At 47.7% G+C, this 14,746-nt stretch overlaps 1 protein-coding gene across 2 annotated transcripts in view; it reads right to left on the reverse strand.

The window, feature by feature from the left end:
• Positions 1 to 14,746, reverse strand: part of USP43 (ubiquitin specific peptidase 43) — an 89,361-nt gene that overhangs the window by 43,849 nt on the left and 30,766 nt on the right. For both annotated transcript variants that reach the window (XM_028717163.2, XM_028717162.2), the window contains one exon: positions 1,477 to 1,583. In XM_028717163.2, the coding sequence (XP_028572996.2) occupies positions 1,477 to 1,583 (107 nt within the window). The remainder of the gene's footprint in view (positions 1 to 1,476; positions 1,584 to 14,746) is intronic.

The raw sequence follows: 14,746 nt of genomic DNA on the forward strand, positions 1-14,746 counted from the left end.
AAAGGATGGGGCACTGCATTCCTCAAAGGAAAAGCTCAGATTTTATTCGCAGGTCAGAACAAAAAAAAAACTTGATCGCAAATCCTGGCTCCTTTTAGCCACCCATATAAGAAGCAGAGTGTGTGCCCTGCTCCCCGTCCCAACTACAACAATGCCCTTTTGGCTGGCTAGTTGTAGGGGGAAGCACTGATGTGGAAGTTGCCCACAGGTCAGCTGCTGCGTAGATCCCAGAGGAAGGGACTGAAATGGGAAGAAACAGATGTGCTATGTTTAGGAATTGAGTGACACCTGTTACTTCAACAAAAGAATCAGAACACAAGTGATAAGTCTGGATGGCAGCATGCTCAGCTAACACATCCACATGTTCTCCTTCCATTCGCACAACCCTTCTTTGGGAAAGAGATGCCAATGCCCTTGAGATGCTGGGAAAGGTGGAGGCAAGTCCAGCACTGGCTTCCACTAAATTCTGATGATTGGAAGACAAATGTGGGAGCCTCGTCTGCTTGCTTGGCTGCTGTGTCCCTGCTCCTGCTGTGGCCTGGAGCAAGGGCTCACCCTATTCAGTGCACAGTGGGGTGGGGGGAGACAGACTTACAATGGAAAGCTCTGGCAAGCGCTAGTCATTAATGCCTTATCTTCGAGAGCAGCCTCACACCGGGAGCTTCAAACTTCACTCCGCTCCCAGCTCTTTCATCCCACCGCCAGAGACGCAAAACAGCAGTGTCAGCAGCAGGAGCCTCGTGCATGTGCGTGCATTCTAAGGAAAGCACGGCTGCAATGCTTCCCTCGGCCTGCATCCAGCTCAGGGTGGCTGAAAGAGTCGGGAGCTGCTAGGCTTGCAAGATTGTGCTAAGGTGAGTCACCCCTGGCCACGCAAAGGGGGACAGAGCCATGCCACGTTCTGTTCCATTCCACGCTTCACCAGCCTCTCCGTCTGAACTGGGGTGGTGTAAGGAAAGGGGGACACTTCTTCTGAAAGAGGGTACTTGCTGTTGAAGTCACGACCTGCAGCAGGGGTGCATGCAGTTGCATGAGTGCAAGGGTGTGCTTGCAGTCCAATCATGTCCCTACAATTTTTTGCGCAGCCCAGACAGACAAAGGAAGAGAGTAATACCACAGTGGTGCAGGGAGTTCACAATCAGTCACATGATTATCTCCAAAACTAACCCACTGATGCAGCATTTGTGAGTGCTACACTGTCACAGTTGCTGTTGCAATCAGCTGAGAAAGAAGGCAAGCCAGATCTGGTATGTCCAAGCTAAACCACTGTTTCTCACTCACCCTGCACTTTCTGCTAGTCAGCTATTGTGCTCCTTAGCTTAAACCAGGTCCTCCAGGACTTTGGCCTGCCTGCAGCATCTCCCACATGTTCTGCCTTGGAGGTGCTCTGAAACATGGATTTGCACACAATTCTTGGCCATTTTTGAAAGTAACAAAATGCCGGAATGCAATGAGTAGCACTTGGTCCCTTTTTACCTGTATTGTGCCTGGAAGTGGTTCTGCACAAAGCTCTGGCCCTTTAGCGGCTGGGCGGTTGGCTGAGCACTCGCGTTGGTGGAGCCCTCTTCCTGCCCAGATGGAAGCTGCAGAGAAAATAAGAGAGCACAGTTGAGTTACAGGACTGGGGAGCCTGCCCCCCCCCCCAAGATCTTGTTGGACTACAACTCCCGACATTCCACCTGCCGCTGAAAACACCTCCCAAAACAAACATTCTCCCAATGGACACTCAGCCAAATCCGCCATCATAGTTCTGCCTTCTTAACACTGTTTTAAAATGTGGGTTCTTCCAGTTTGTTGTCCCTGCTTTCCTCCCACCTTCTCTTCCTGCCCTTCCATCACCACCACATTTCTCTCAATTTTTCACATCTCCCACTCCCTTTCAGCAGCAAAATCATGTCTAAAAGGGGGAATAGAGAGAGTGGTTTAGGTGACCATGTTTGCTAACAGGCATTTAAAAAAAAAAGAATTCTGGCAGGGTTCTGTTTTGATGGGTTTTCATAAACATACACATATTTTTTGTCCTGCTCTGTGAAGTTGTTTGGATGAGAGAAGAGGGTGCAAAAGCTCAATTACCAGCTTCAAGGTGTTTGGGAATCTTTCACTCTCTCCTCATTAAATCAGGGAGAAGCAGGCTGAGCCAGCACCTGCCAGTCCCAGAACAGGACAAACACATTTTGTTGCACGCAGTGTGACAACAAAGGAATAAAAAAAAGTATCTGCAAATAAAGCAGGCAGGTTGGTTTCCCTAGGGACTAGAAAGGGACACCTGGTCAAGCCCTATTCTTAGTAGAATGTATACTAAGCCGAAGCATGCAAGCAACTTTTGCCACCCGAGTCCAGGACCAGTCAGTGGAATCCTATACTATAGCCTTCCATGTGGATGGACCAACATTCCCATCAACCATTGGCCACTGGCTTATGGAAGAACAGGTCCCCCACCCTTGCTACATTACCATTGTTCTGTGGCTATTGTTTCCAACAAACTGTTTCTGCATAGTCAAGGCTCCATTTTGCAATGGAAGCATATGCCAGTGACACTTCTGCCTGGGGCTTACACAAACACACTAATCTAAGTGCTACCAGCATGGGAAGTCACTGTACAATCTGGGAGATCTGCGCGGTTGCCCCTTGCTGTGACACGGTGCTCTGAGCATGCAAGCAGGCTTTTTCAGCAGCCGCTGCTGGGCTGTAATAGTAATCTGAATTGGGCCTCAGTGACCTCACGGCTCAGGAAGCAAGGCTGCCCGCACCTGCCCCCTCCTATTAAGACAAAGGAGATTTAACATTTTAATGGATTTCTCAAACGTAGCAGGATGGAAGGAAAAGAATTCATGATGCTATTAATCAAACCATTTGCCCTGTCTGGAAAAGTGTGTTTTTTCCCCCTCTATGAAAGCAAAGGAGAGAATTTCTCTTGATACGCAAGGAAGAACAACAGAATAGGAGGGTAATAGCTCCCAGACTCTAGGAAGCAAGGAGATTTCCCTAAAATGGGAGTTGATCTCCTAACATGGTCACATATTGGCTCAAAGAGAAGTGCAAGAACTCAGTTATCTATTCTGTATTTTAATGAATGCTTTGTCATCTTTCAAATCATGCTGTTAGCCACACAAGATGAGTTTTTTATTATTGATAAAGTGAAGTAAACATTTTTTTAAAATTAAAGAAAAACCTAATGGTTATGTTCTTTGGAAGATTATTATTAGGGGATCCTCCAAGCAAAAGTTCACAATTCTGGACAATGTATTTGAAAGATCTCTTGCTCCTATCAAGTCCCCCTTGCCATGCAAAGAAGCAGAAGAGGGTGTTGGGTGTGCTGCAGAGTAAAATTCATGCAAGTAAACAATGAAGCCCATGAGAACAGTATGATTCTTGACTGCACCTCACACTTCCTGCAATGCAAAGGGTCCCTCTAGAAGCATCTCACTGTGGTAAGGCTTCTCAGAAGGTTGGTAGCTTGGACACTGTTGACCTAATATTGGTTCTCATGATGAGACCTGAGTAGAGGGGACTTATTCCAAAGGACTATCAGGACAATTAAAGTGCAAGGTGCCATACTCTTAAGGGTGTTTTTATGTACCAAGATCCTTTAAGATTCTCCTCGCTTCTCTATTACATTTTTTCCTGGACTGTCATTTGTTGAGGTGGGGAGGGGTGAAGATGGCTATTCCATCCCTCCATTTTATCAAGTCCTTAAACTTTGGCGTTCCTGTGTTGTGGAAACAGCCTCAGCCATCAAACAGCTGCTACAAACAGCAGAGAACTAAAGCCGCCTTCACTTCACCAGATGCAAAAGAGGACATTGGTCCTGCACCTTTAATAGTAGACAATTCCCACTTCTCCACTAGAACACCAAGATGCATGTCCTCTCTTGCATCTGACCACCAGCACTCCTAGAGGGTCACAGAAGAGTTTAGCCTTTCTGCATGGCCCACATTCCGTAAGAAGAACTTTCTCCTAAGGGAGAATTCAAGAGATGAAACTTAGCTGAGTGTGAGTGCAGCCACCCTCCCAACACCAGCATTGCTTAATGCTTATTTGGGTGGAACACGTTTGGAACTCTGCAGATGTGCCAATGAAGCCCACATGCCCACCCCACCCACACGCCCAACCCCACCGCCATCCTGCCCCATCCAGCTAAGCTGCAACAATGCCAGCGTACAGATGGCAGATCCACCATCACCTGAGTCACTACAGCATGCAGAAGACCTTACGCTGAAGAGGCAAGTCATCTACCCAAGAGGCGTCTTCTACAACGGTCACCTCAGAACCAGAGAGTGCTATCACTTGAGCCAGTCCAGGGATGACTCAAAAAACAGGAACACCCTGGCACCTGAACAGAAAGCAAATCATGCCCCACTTTTTTAAAGGTCCAGGTAGGTAAGCACAGAGAGGAGCTGTGTCATTTCCATTGAGAGATCAGCTGGCTTTAGCTCTCTGTCAGCTGCTGCCTAACAGCAGCTGTTCCAGCAGACTTCCTGAATTGTTTCCACCCCACCTGGTCATTATAAGAACTATAATTTAAAATACTGCTGCCTGAGATTATTTTTTCCTCCTCCCTCCCCATTCACAGGAACATAGGAAACTACCTCATACTGAGTCAGTGTTTAATACATAATACAGTACTTATCTGGCCGGATCTGGAACTTCACAATATCTGGACATGGCTTCAATTTTGCATCTGAATTTTATACATTTTTTCCTAGTTCTGACTATGTCAAGCCGGGGTGTACCACTCCAGCCTGCAAATTGGGAGCTCACACAACTGAATGCGGAGGATTTCCGCACCTTAAAGTGTTCCCTTCTGACCAGGGAATAGACACTTGCTGTCACAGACTGGCTGGAGGAACCAGCTGGGAAACCCTCAAGGGAAGGCGGCTCAGAGCCAGGGGACTGGTGGTGGGATAACGATGAGTGGTCAGAGGGTGAAGACTGGGAGAAGCTGTCTGAGGCTGAAGAGGTAACAGGGATTAGTGAGGGAGGAGTTGGAGAGACTGTTGCAAAGAGAAGTCCAGAATCAGAGGCAAAAGCTCAAATAGGAGAGGAGGGAGGCCAAGAGGCAGAGATGAATCTGGCTGTTGAAGATACACAGGTGTCTCCCTCTCCTGCTGCAACAAGCTCCCCTCCCCCATGGTCTCCCAGAACCAGAAGAGGCATAAAGAGGGCAGAGCAGACATTAGCTTCATACAGGCATAGTGTCAGAGTGCTTGGGGAAAACCCTGGAGAGAAGGGGACTTAGGCAGCTGTGGGGAGGTGGGGACCTTCAGTCTCCGCAACTGCTTCATGGGGACAAGACCTGCCAGGGAAGAGTTGCTATGTTCAGCTGGCCTGACATCCTGTGCAAATGCTTTTCTTTCTTTCTTTTTTTCTAGCAAAGAGTTAACTCCAATTTGCTCGAAGTAGTTTCCTGCTGGATCGCTCCTGTCACTTACTGAGACCCTTAAATACAGTGGTACCTTGGGTTAAGTACTTAATTCGTTCCAAAGGTCCATACTTAACCTGAAACTGTTCTTACTGTAACCTGAAGCGTATGTAACCCAAGGTACCACTGTACTTAATTTGTTCTGGAGGCCCGTTCTTAACCTGAAACTGTTCTTAACCTGAAGCACCACTTTAGCTAATGGGGCCTCTTGCTGCTGCCGCGCCGCCGGAGCACAATTTCTGTTCTCATCCTGAAGCAAAGTTCTTAACCCGAGGTACTATTTCTGGGTTAGCAGAGTCTGTAACCTGAAGCGTATGTAACCTGAAGCGTATGTAACCCGAGGTACCACTGTATATCCCCTGCTGAATTAAGCCTCATGGATGCCCCTTATGCAACAGGGCAGTTATGTCTTGCTTCATTTTATTGCTTAAATACAACTTTGGGTTGCAAGAAAACAGTGGCTGGTGACAACTTATGAAACTGACTTTTGTATGCTTAACAAAGCTTTGCCTGGAGATACAATCTCCAAAACAACCTTTTGGAGTTTAGCCAAGATTAGCCCAAAATTACACAATTACGGGAGGTCACTGCTGAATGCCACTTTGTGTTTGCTCCCTTTCAAAGGGGACTTTCTGTCTTCCCGTCAGCTTGACCCACATCCAACGCAACTGAGCTACAGGTGCATAGGTGAGAAGGGGTTGGGTTACTGCCTGGCCACGGGCCCATAACAATTGTTCCATTCCTGGAACAAGACGGAGTGTCCTTTCCTTCTTGAAATTGCATAACACCTTTAGCTTAAGGCAGTTTAAGTCAGCTCTAATACTTTGTGCAGAGGTGTACCTAGGGTCCCTTGCAACTCCAGCAAGGAGCTATATTGGTGGGACACAGACCCTGGGGGGAAAATCTAAGAAGCAGGCAAGGTTGCCTGGACAGGAGGAGCATGCCTCTTCAGGGCTGGATGTGGCTCTCTGCCTGAAAGCCACTCCAATGGCCACTTTCTGTTCCTCCTACAGCAGGAGCAGCTTTTGCTGCTGGAGATTCCTTCTGTGGGCAAAGCAGCGACTGGGTTTCTGAGCCAGTGGTGGCACTCCAGATGTCATGAGAGGACTCCAATACCTGACAGCTGGTTTTTGTGCCCCACCCCCTGGGCCAGCAACCCCTAGGTACACCTCTGACTTTGCGATTACTATATTTTTCGCTCTATAAGACGCACCAGACCATAAGACGCAACTAGTTTTTGGAGGAGGAAAAAAAGAAAAAAATATTCTGAATCTCAGAAGCCAGAACAAGAGGGATTGCTGTGCAGAGAAAGCAGCGATCCCTCTTGCTGTTCTGGCTTCTGGGATAGCTACGCAGCCTGCATTCGCTCCATAAGACGCACACACATTTCCCCTTACTTTTTAGGTGGGAAAAAGTGAGTCTTATAGAGCAAAAAATACGGTACTTCTTTCATCTTGCCTGTTTGTCATTCCACTTCCAAATAAACAGCCTCTAATCAGAGCTGTACCCTGGGGGGGGGGGTTCAGGTTTTTTGCCCTGAGTAAAGCCTCCAAAGGGGCACCAGTCTGTGTGCATGCAAATACACTGGGGAGGGTGCGAAACTTGGTCTTTGACCAGGGTGAAAATGAGCCTAGTTTCGTCCCTGCTTTAATAAAAAGACTCCTGATCTTGCCTGCTGATTCATGGGGCATGGCCCCAATCTTAGAAACTTAACCACCAGCTTTGCATGCTGTGGTGATCCTAAATATTAAAGGTTGAAAATACAAATGCACCCACTAAGAGACAAGGGATGCCTAGCCTTCTCAGACCCCAAGTGTCTCCAGGACGGTCTACCTGCTTGGGTTTCTTAACTAATAGAGCTCAACAAAATCTTGGTCTGAAGGCTCCTTTGGCTGGGGCTTGCTCATTCCCTATTGTCAAAGCCAAACTACATAACACCTTTCAATCACATGGTTTGCCCTTGAGTGCAAGGCTCACAAGAGTTTTCTTCCACCAAGAGCCAGCATGGTGGACCAATCCAGATCAGGAACCTGGGATGGGGGTGGAGAAGCAGCAGTGGCAGAAACAGCTCACCATGACCGCGGTACGTGTCGGCAGTAGCAGTGACAACCTGCAAGGCCTCATGGCGGCGGCACAATTGCCACCACGACAAGGCTTCGCAGGCGGCTGCCACTTCTGCTGCTGCCCACTCCTGTGGCGAGGCTTCACAGGCTGCTGATTATTGTGCCACTGCTGCCAGGCTGCTGCCGCTACTTCTGCCCTTTCCCTGCCATTGTTGATTCTGCCGTCACCAGGCTGCTACCGCTTCTGTCGCCTAGCAGGTCTGTTGGCAGTCTGGCAGTCCCAGATTATTTGTATTCACTATGACTCACCACCATACGCTGGCTTGCCCTGAATACCACCATTTGGTAGCCAAGCCCAAAACCCAAAGTCCTATTGCGATGCATTTGGGCTTGCCTGCTGCTGATAGTGTCCATGAGGTGATTGATAATATCGTCATTTATCAGTTTTATACCCTTATGTAGTAGCATTTGCCAGGACATTGTCCTGCTCACCTCTGAGTGGTGCCTTCCTTATTTCAGATATCATGCTATGTCAATATATTGCGATGTTTAGCTGGTGATATATCACAGTATTGAAAACCAGTTATCGCCCAGCCCTAATAAGCAGTATATTTGTTATAATGATGAAACAGATGGCACAGGCTGAGTGGAGAGACAAGTATCCATTAGTACACCACAAGCTGTTGCCTGAAATGGTCAAAGTCCTCCAGTAAAAAGAACGGAAGGCTTGATCTTTACTACAGCTCCATGTGCTAGTTCCCATCAAAGTGAGGTGTGGTATCAGGATACCATCTTTCCTGTGCAACTCCCTTGGGGCTTACTACTCCGCAGAACAACACATTGTTTATCCCCTTGCCTTTCAATTATCATTCTGTTCCTTGGAGTCTATCGTTATACACTTTTACACATGGCTGCTGCCTTTGAAAGGCATTTGGATACTGTAGGTGGTGCAGAATGCTGTTAGCAGGCCACTGCTGGGGGGCAGCACTGGCTGCCAGTTTGTTTCTGAGCTGCTTATCACTTTTAAAGCTTTAAAACAGAGGTGCCTTACCTATGGCCTTCCATATGCTGTTGGACTACTACTCCCATCATCTTTGGCCATTGACCATGCTGACTGGGGCTGATGGGAGTTGGAGTCCAGTGACATCTGGAGGGCTACTGGTTCCCCAGTCCCTGCTGCTTGTTCCCATATGATTACGCCTGCCCGTGGAGGTCCTCAGGAGTTGCATACGCAGGACAGGGCCTTCTTAGTTGTAGCAACCAGCCCTTGGGAGCTTCTTCTCTGTCAATTTTCAAGAAACTGGTGGAGATCATCCTGTTTTAACAGGCCTGCATCATGGGCTGATTTGCTCCCGTGCCCAGATTGTTGGTTATTGCTGATGCCAACTGCTTCTGCCTCTCAATTTTATGCTGCTCGATTTTATTGTGTTTACTGTTTTACCAAAACATCACACAATACGCACATATTGTACTTTGTAATCGTCACATGCTGCTTTGGGAGCTGCTTTGGCCAAACAATGGCTTCTACATTCGAATACAAATAAATAAATATAAATGCAAAGTATGTGCGCAAACAGCATGTCAGCAGCTGCCAGCAAGATGCATTAGTCAGCTTACCAAATTACAGCCCATCCACGTTTTAACAACCAGGCTGATAACGCCAGTTATACTAGCTAATTACTACACAGCAAGAGGTAATTTGGGCGCGTTGCAGCTGAACACAAACACCCCCACCTGCCTGCATTTTACATGCATATGTGAGCTTGTGCATACACACACAGTGGGAGCGAGGTTGCGGGGCTGATGATAGCTGGCGTCTGCATGGGATTACTGGCCTGGAATGACGACTCTTACCGAAAATGAACTTTAAGGTGGTCTTTAGCCAAATTCTCTTAACTTTTTAATCTGACATGATAGCTACCACTATGCACCATCACTCAGGGCTCATTTCCAGGGTGCAAATACCTAAGAGAACGCATATGTCCCAGCATGTTCAGGGCAACCCCACCCACCTCATCTGAGTGACCATTAGGGTCCAGTCGTGGCCTACTCTGGGGTTGTGGCGCTCATCTCGCTTTATTGGCCGAGGGAGCCGGCGTACAGCTTCTGGGTCATGTGGCCAGCATGACTAAGCTGCTTCTGGCGAACCAGAGCAGTGCATGGAAACACCGTTTACCTTCCTGCCAGAGCGGTACCTATTTATCTACTTGCACTTTGACGTGCTTTCGAACTGCTAGGTTGGCAGGAGCAGGGACCGAGCAACGGGAGCTCACCCTGTCACGGGGATTCGAACCGCCACCTTCTGATCGGCAAGTCCTAGGCTCTGTGGTTTAACCCACAATGGCACCCGCGTCCCTCCTCACCTGAGTAGTCGGGTCTTTTTCCACAGCTCCTTTCCCTCAGGTTCCAGGTAATAATAATAATTTATATGCCACCCATCGAACTGGGTTGCCCCAGCCACTCTGGGCAGCTCCCAACAAAAAAATAGTAAAAGCACAATACGACATCACACACTAAAAGCTTCCCTGAACAGGACTGCCTTCACACACCAAGAGCCTAGCACACAACACACCAAGGCTCCACAAAAAAGCACATAAGGGCTACACACATTTCCAAGCACCTACTAAACTGTGAAAGCTGTGTGCTAGCCAGAAAGAAAGGTATGTGGAACAAGTGCAGTCATGGGTTTCACAATGCCATTCAGGGAACTTCCCTCAAGACAAAGCCCTTGTCAGAGCCAGTGGAATCAGGAAGGTCACTGTGCACAATGGACAGTGTCTGGAAAAGCAGAGATTTTCCACACAGAGAGAAAATGCCCGGCCTTAATCTGGTCACTTTTAGGTGGAAGGCCCAATGGCTTCTTCTCAGCCATCAGAATCTAGAACGACCAGCTCTAGGACAAGGATGAGGAGCCTGCAGCATTCCCTAGTGTTGCTGGACTACAATTCCCATCATCCCTCATTACTGGATGGGGAGTCATCAAGTCCAACAACATGAGGTTTCTCACCCCTACTCTAAGAGAATATAGGTGGCCAGTCCATGATTCCTGCTCTCACAGAAATGATGAGCCACTGAGAGAAAAAACCATGCTTCAAAAGAACAAGATGGGAATCTGCTCAAAGAGAGGGCCAGAAGTGCACAGAATAAATATTAAGCGAAAGTTTTAGCAGGAAGCTTAGTTCATGACTTGGTGTCTTTTAAGTTCGTACAGCTTGCTCCATTTCGGTCACGTATGTTTTGGCTGGCAAAAAGAACAACAACTCGCAAACTTGGTTCCCTGTTGTACAAAGAAACAGCTGCAGAGAGTTATTAGATATAACTACTTTTGTTCAGAGTTGCTGAACAGGTAGATGGACCATCCGAGTCCTGGAAATGGCTCAGGGTGGCTGCTTTAATGACCACCAACATTGCTACGCTGCCTCCAGTCTAAAGAACCTAAGCTGTGTCAAGTCTTTAATATCACTCTTTATAAATGATGTTATTCATTACAGCAGAATTATAGCCAGTCCTGAGCTGTGTGTCACACCTAGCACCCCAGATGCTCTATATTCCATGGTTGGTTCTCCAGTCCATGTATCTATCGAAAGTGACCTTTTAGAGGCTTAGGTTGCTACATACACTGAACTCTCCCTCCATTAGATACAAACACTAAGATCTGGCCTATACTTATTTTAAAAAATAAATAAAAACAGCCTGTTCCTGGTACCTTATGCCCATCATCTCCATCAGGTGTACCACCTTCTCCAAGCAGTTCTTCTGCCTGGTATGGTCCATCCATGGGGACGGCGCCAGGTTCAATCCCCAGCATCTCCAAGTAGGATTGGAAGAGACCCAATAAAAAGGAGCCAAATAAAAAGGCTGAGATGGTAACTGGAGTAGTGAAGCTACCAACAGATGGGGAGCCTTTTTGGGGGGTGGAGGCTGTGTGGTGGCCACTTTTGTAGGAGAGCAGAAATTAACCCGCAGTGGTTTCACTACCTAAGCTGTTGGCCTCAGAGTCGCAAGCACTCCCTGCTTCTTTTTAAAGGCTGAGCACATCTGCTTTTACTCTCTCTCTCTCTCTCTCTCTCTCTCTCTCTCTCTCTCTCTCTCTCTCAAAGGCTTATCTCAAGGTTCCTCCAGCCTGGAGCTCTTGCTGAGTGACTGCATGGAATCAGAGCTCCCGCTCTACAATTGAAGAATCCACGTGGGTGCGAAAGTATCTACCCCACCCCCCTTTCTTCCTCCGAGACTGAATTAGCAGCTTGGGAAGGAAGCCCTGCATAAGCCACACATTGTGAGAGTGCCAATGCAATCAGGCCAAGGGAAGGATCAGTGATGGCTAATGAATTCTACCATCTGCCCAGGGTAGAGGTGGCTATTTAAAGGATGTGAAGCAATGATGTGGTGGGGGCCAGGCCAATGCATTTTGGCACCTGAGATGAATAGCAAAATGGTGGCCCCCCTTGCCACCACAGAAGAAGAGGGGAGTGAAGATCTACATCAGGAACAAGATGGGAATAAAGATCTACATCTGCTGCCCCGTGGATCATGCCACCTGAGGCAGTTGTCTCTCCTTGCCTCGTGGGTGGGCCAGCACTGAATGCAGTTCTCCTGCATCTGGGAATGCAGCTGGGGCAGCTGTGCTTTCTGAACCCAGGGCGTGGCCAGAGAAGTAGGCATGCAGCTGGCACGAGAGAAGGAGACACACACATGTGTGAACAGAGCATGGGGCTTGGCATGTTTCTGGGTCCTGACAATGTGGTGATGGGTGTTCCCATAGAAGAAATGGCCTGCTAAAGTCTTCCTCAAACTTAGGTCTCCAGATGTTGTTGGACTACAACTGCCATCAGCCCTAGTTAGCAGGGCCTGCGGACAGGAATGTTGGGAAATGTAGTCCAACAACAGCTGGGGACACAAGTTTGAGAAACACTGCCTTAGGGGGACAAAGGGAGTGGCTCTGTGCCAGAGGGCAAATGGCAGGGGCCCCTCCCTCAACTCAGAATTAGTTAGAAACACAAGAGCATTTGAAGTAGAGTTTTAGAGTTGGAAGGAGAGGAGCTGTTTTTAGAATTGCATTTGGCTGGGGTGTGAGGAAAAAGTTGCAGTCTGTTAAACGCAGCAAGGTGGAGCAGAGGGACAAAGGGCCATGGCTGATTTCTGCTGGCACCCAAGACTGTGGCCATGGGAGACGCAAAGACCCTCACAGTGTTAATGCTGTGAGCCCCTCCATCACAGCCTTAGGTTGTAAATATGCGAAAATAAACCACAGATCATAAAGACGCCATGGTCTCCGCTGTGCCTCAGTTCCAAAGAAAACACAAACCCTTGGTAAGTGCCTGGAACCCCTGGAATCTTCCACCACCGTGGTGGCGTGTAACAATCATAGCTGTCAACTTTTCCCCTTTTTTAAGGGAAATTCCCTTATTCCGAATACGATTCCTTGCAAGAAAAGGGAAAAGTTGACAGCTATGGTAACAATACCTTTCCCCATCCCAATTATTGCTCTGGAATATACGCCAAGGACTGGTGTCCTACTGTTAAGATTTGCCTGTTGCAGGAATCTTCAAATTGACCTCATGTCTATTTGCCCTCCAGCTTTCCCACCCGCCCCCAAAAACCCTCCACTTGTGGTAAAGTCAGGTTCTAAGAGCTTCTTCCCCCGAGGCTGATGTCTCCAGTGGCAATTAGGGAAACACAGTGCTTTGTGCAGGAGGAGTTCAGTGCTCGCCGCATGCTCTGACAAAAGGCACATTTTCAAACTGAGATAAGTGCCAATTAATTTTCGCTTCAGCTGCTAGGCAGCCTCGTGTATCTTGCACAAAAGCAGGTGATTTCCTCTTGGTAGGGTACTGTGTGTGTGTGTGTGTGTGTGTGAGAGAGAGAGAGAGAGAGAGAGAGAGAGAGAGAGAGAGAGAGAGAGAAAGAAACACAGACAGCAGCATCTATGTATGGCAAGGAGACAGAGAGAGGTGTGAACACATGCAGGGGAAAAATGTATATGGGAGAGAGCGCATAGGCTAAGAAGGCACATGACATAGTCAGTACAGCTCTGGCTTGGCAGAGAATTACATTCTTTTGAAGGCTGCATTTGATCTACTCATCTATCTTTACTATGAGTTAAGAAAATGATTTTTATTTGGGGGGGGGATGCCTCACAAGTGACGAGTACCTCAATGGGCAACAGACAAAAACCTGTGAGTTTCTGTTAGTTACAGCTATGTACGCTTCGTCCCATGAAAGGGAAGTGAAAACATGCCAGATTGTAGGTATCTACAGTGGCTAAGGTTAAGCATTCTTCCTGAAATTAAAATAACCCAATACAGAGGACCTAAAGGAGTTCTTTGGATGCCACCTCTGCCCATCAGACCACAGTCTGATGGGACTGTGAGAGCCTGAGCTGGAAAGACCTAGTAAGCAGAAGAGTGTCCACAGGTGCTTCAAAGGCAACTCCAAAGCCTGAGTTCTGTCACAGATGAGAAGCCACTCTATTTAAGGTGGGAGGAGAGCAGAGAGAGAGAGAGAGAGAGAGTTCACACACATGCCTGCAGTGCTCCAGGAAGCACACACTCCTGTCTTCCCCAAGGAACCACCTGAGCAAATCACAGCCAGCAGCAGAGCAAGAGATAAGGGCTGCACAATCAAACATTTATCTCAGCATGTAGGATTACAGTGCGTTCAGCCTCGGAAGGTGCAATGTGCCCATTGCTAGCGAAAGCAAAGCACAGAGATATGGGATCTTGTTGGAGATGTAAACCAATTGCCAAGATCCAGGCTTATTACACGATGGGAGCTCGTTAGGGGGGACGGCAACTGCCCCTTCCTCTTGTTTCTGGCTCACTTCCCAAACCAGATTTGTTCTTCAGCACCTCTTCTGATATTATTGTTTTCCTAACAGAGAGACGTTTCTCTATGGGGAAACTGCATCAAAGCCAAGCCTATCATCACTGGGAGGCTGTAGCAACTCACAGAAGATGCCTTTTTCTTAAGGAAAAAATCAGCAGCTTCCTAGAGAACGTAGAGTTTGCTCATAATACAATTCCCTCCCTGAAGTGCTATTGTGGAAATGTGTGGTAGCAGTTATCCTCCCACCTCCTCTATAACACACACACACTCTCTCTCTCTCTCTCTCTCTCTCTCTCTCATCCTCTCATATTTGCAATGCCCATACAGAAAATTGTTTGAATTTGAATTGTTTGAAAAGTCAGCCCCCTTTCTCCATTGTTTCTAGACTCACAACTGAAGGATAGATAGATTGATTGATTGATTGATTGATTGATTG

This window comes from Podarcis muralis, chromosome 2, assembly GCF_964188315.1.
Source record: "Podarcis muralis chromosome 2, rPodMur119.hap1.1, whole genome shotgun sequence".
Lineage (NCBI taxonomy): Eukaryota > Metazoa > Chordata > Lepidosauria > Squamata > Lacertidae > Podarcis > Podarcis muralis.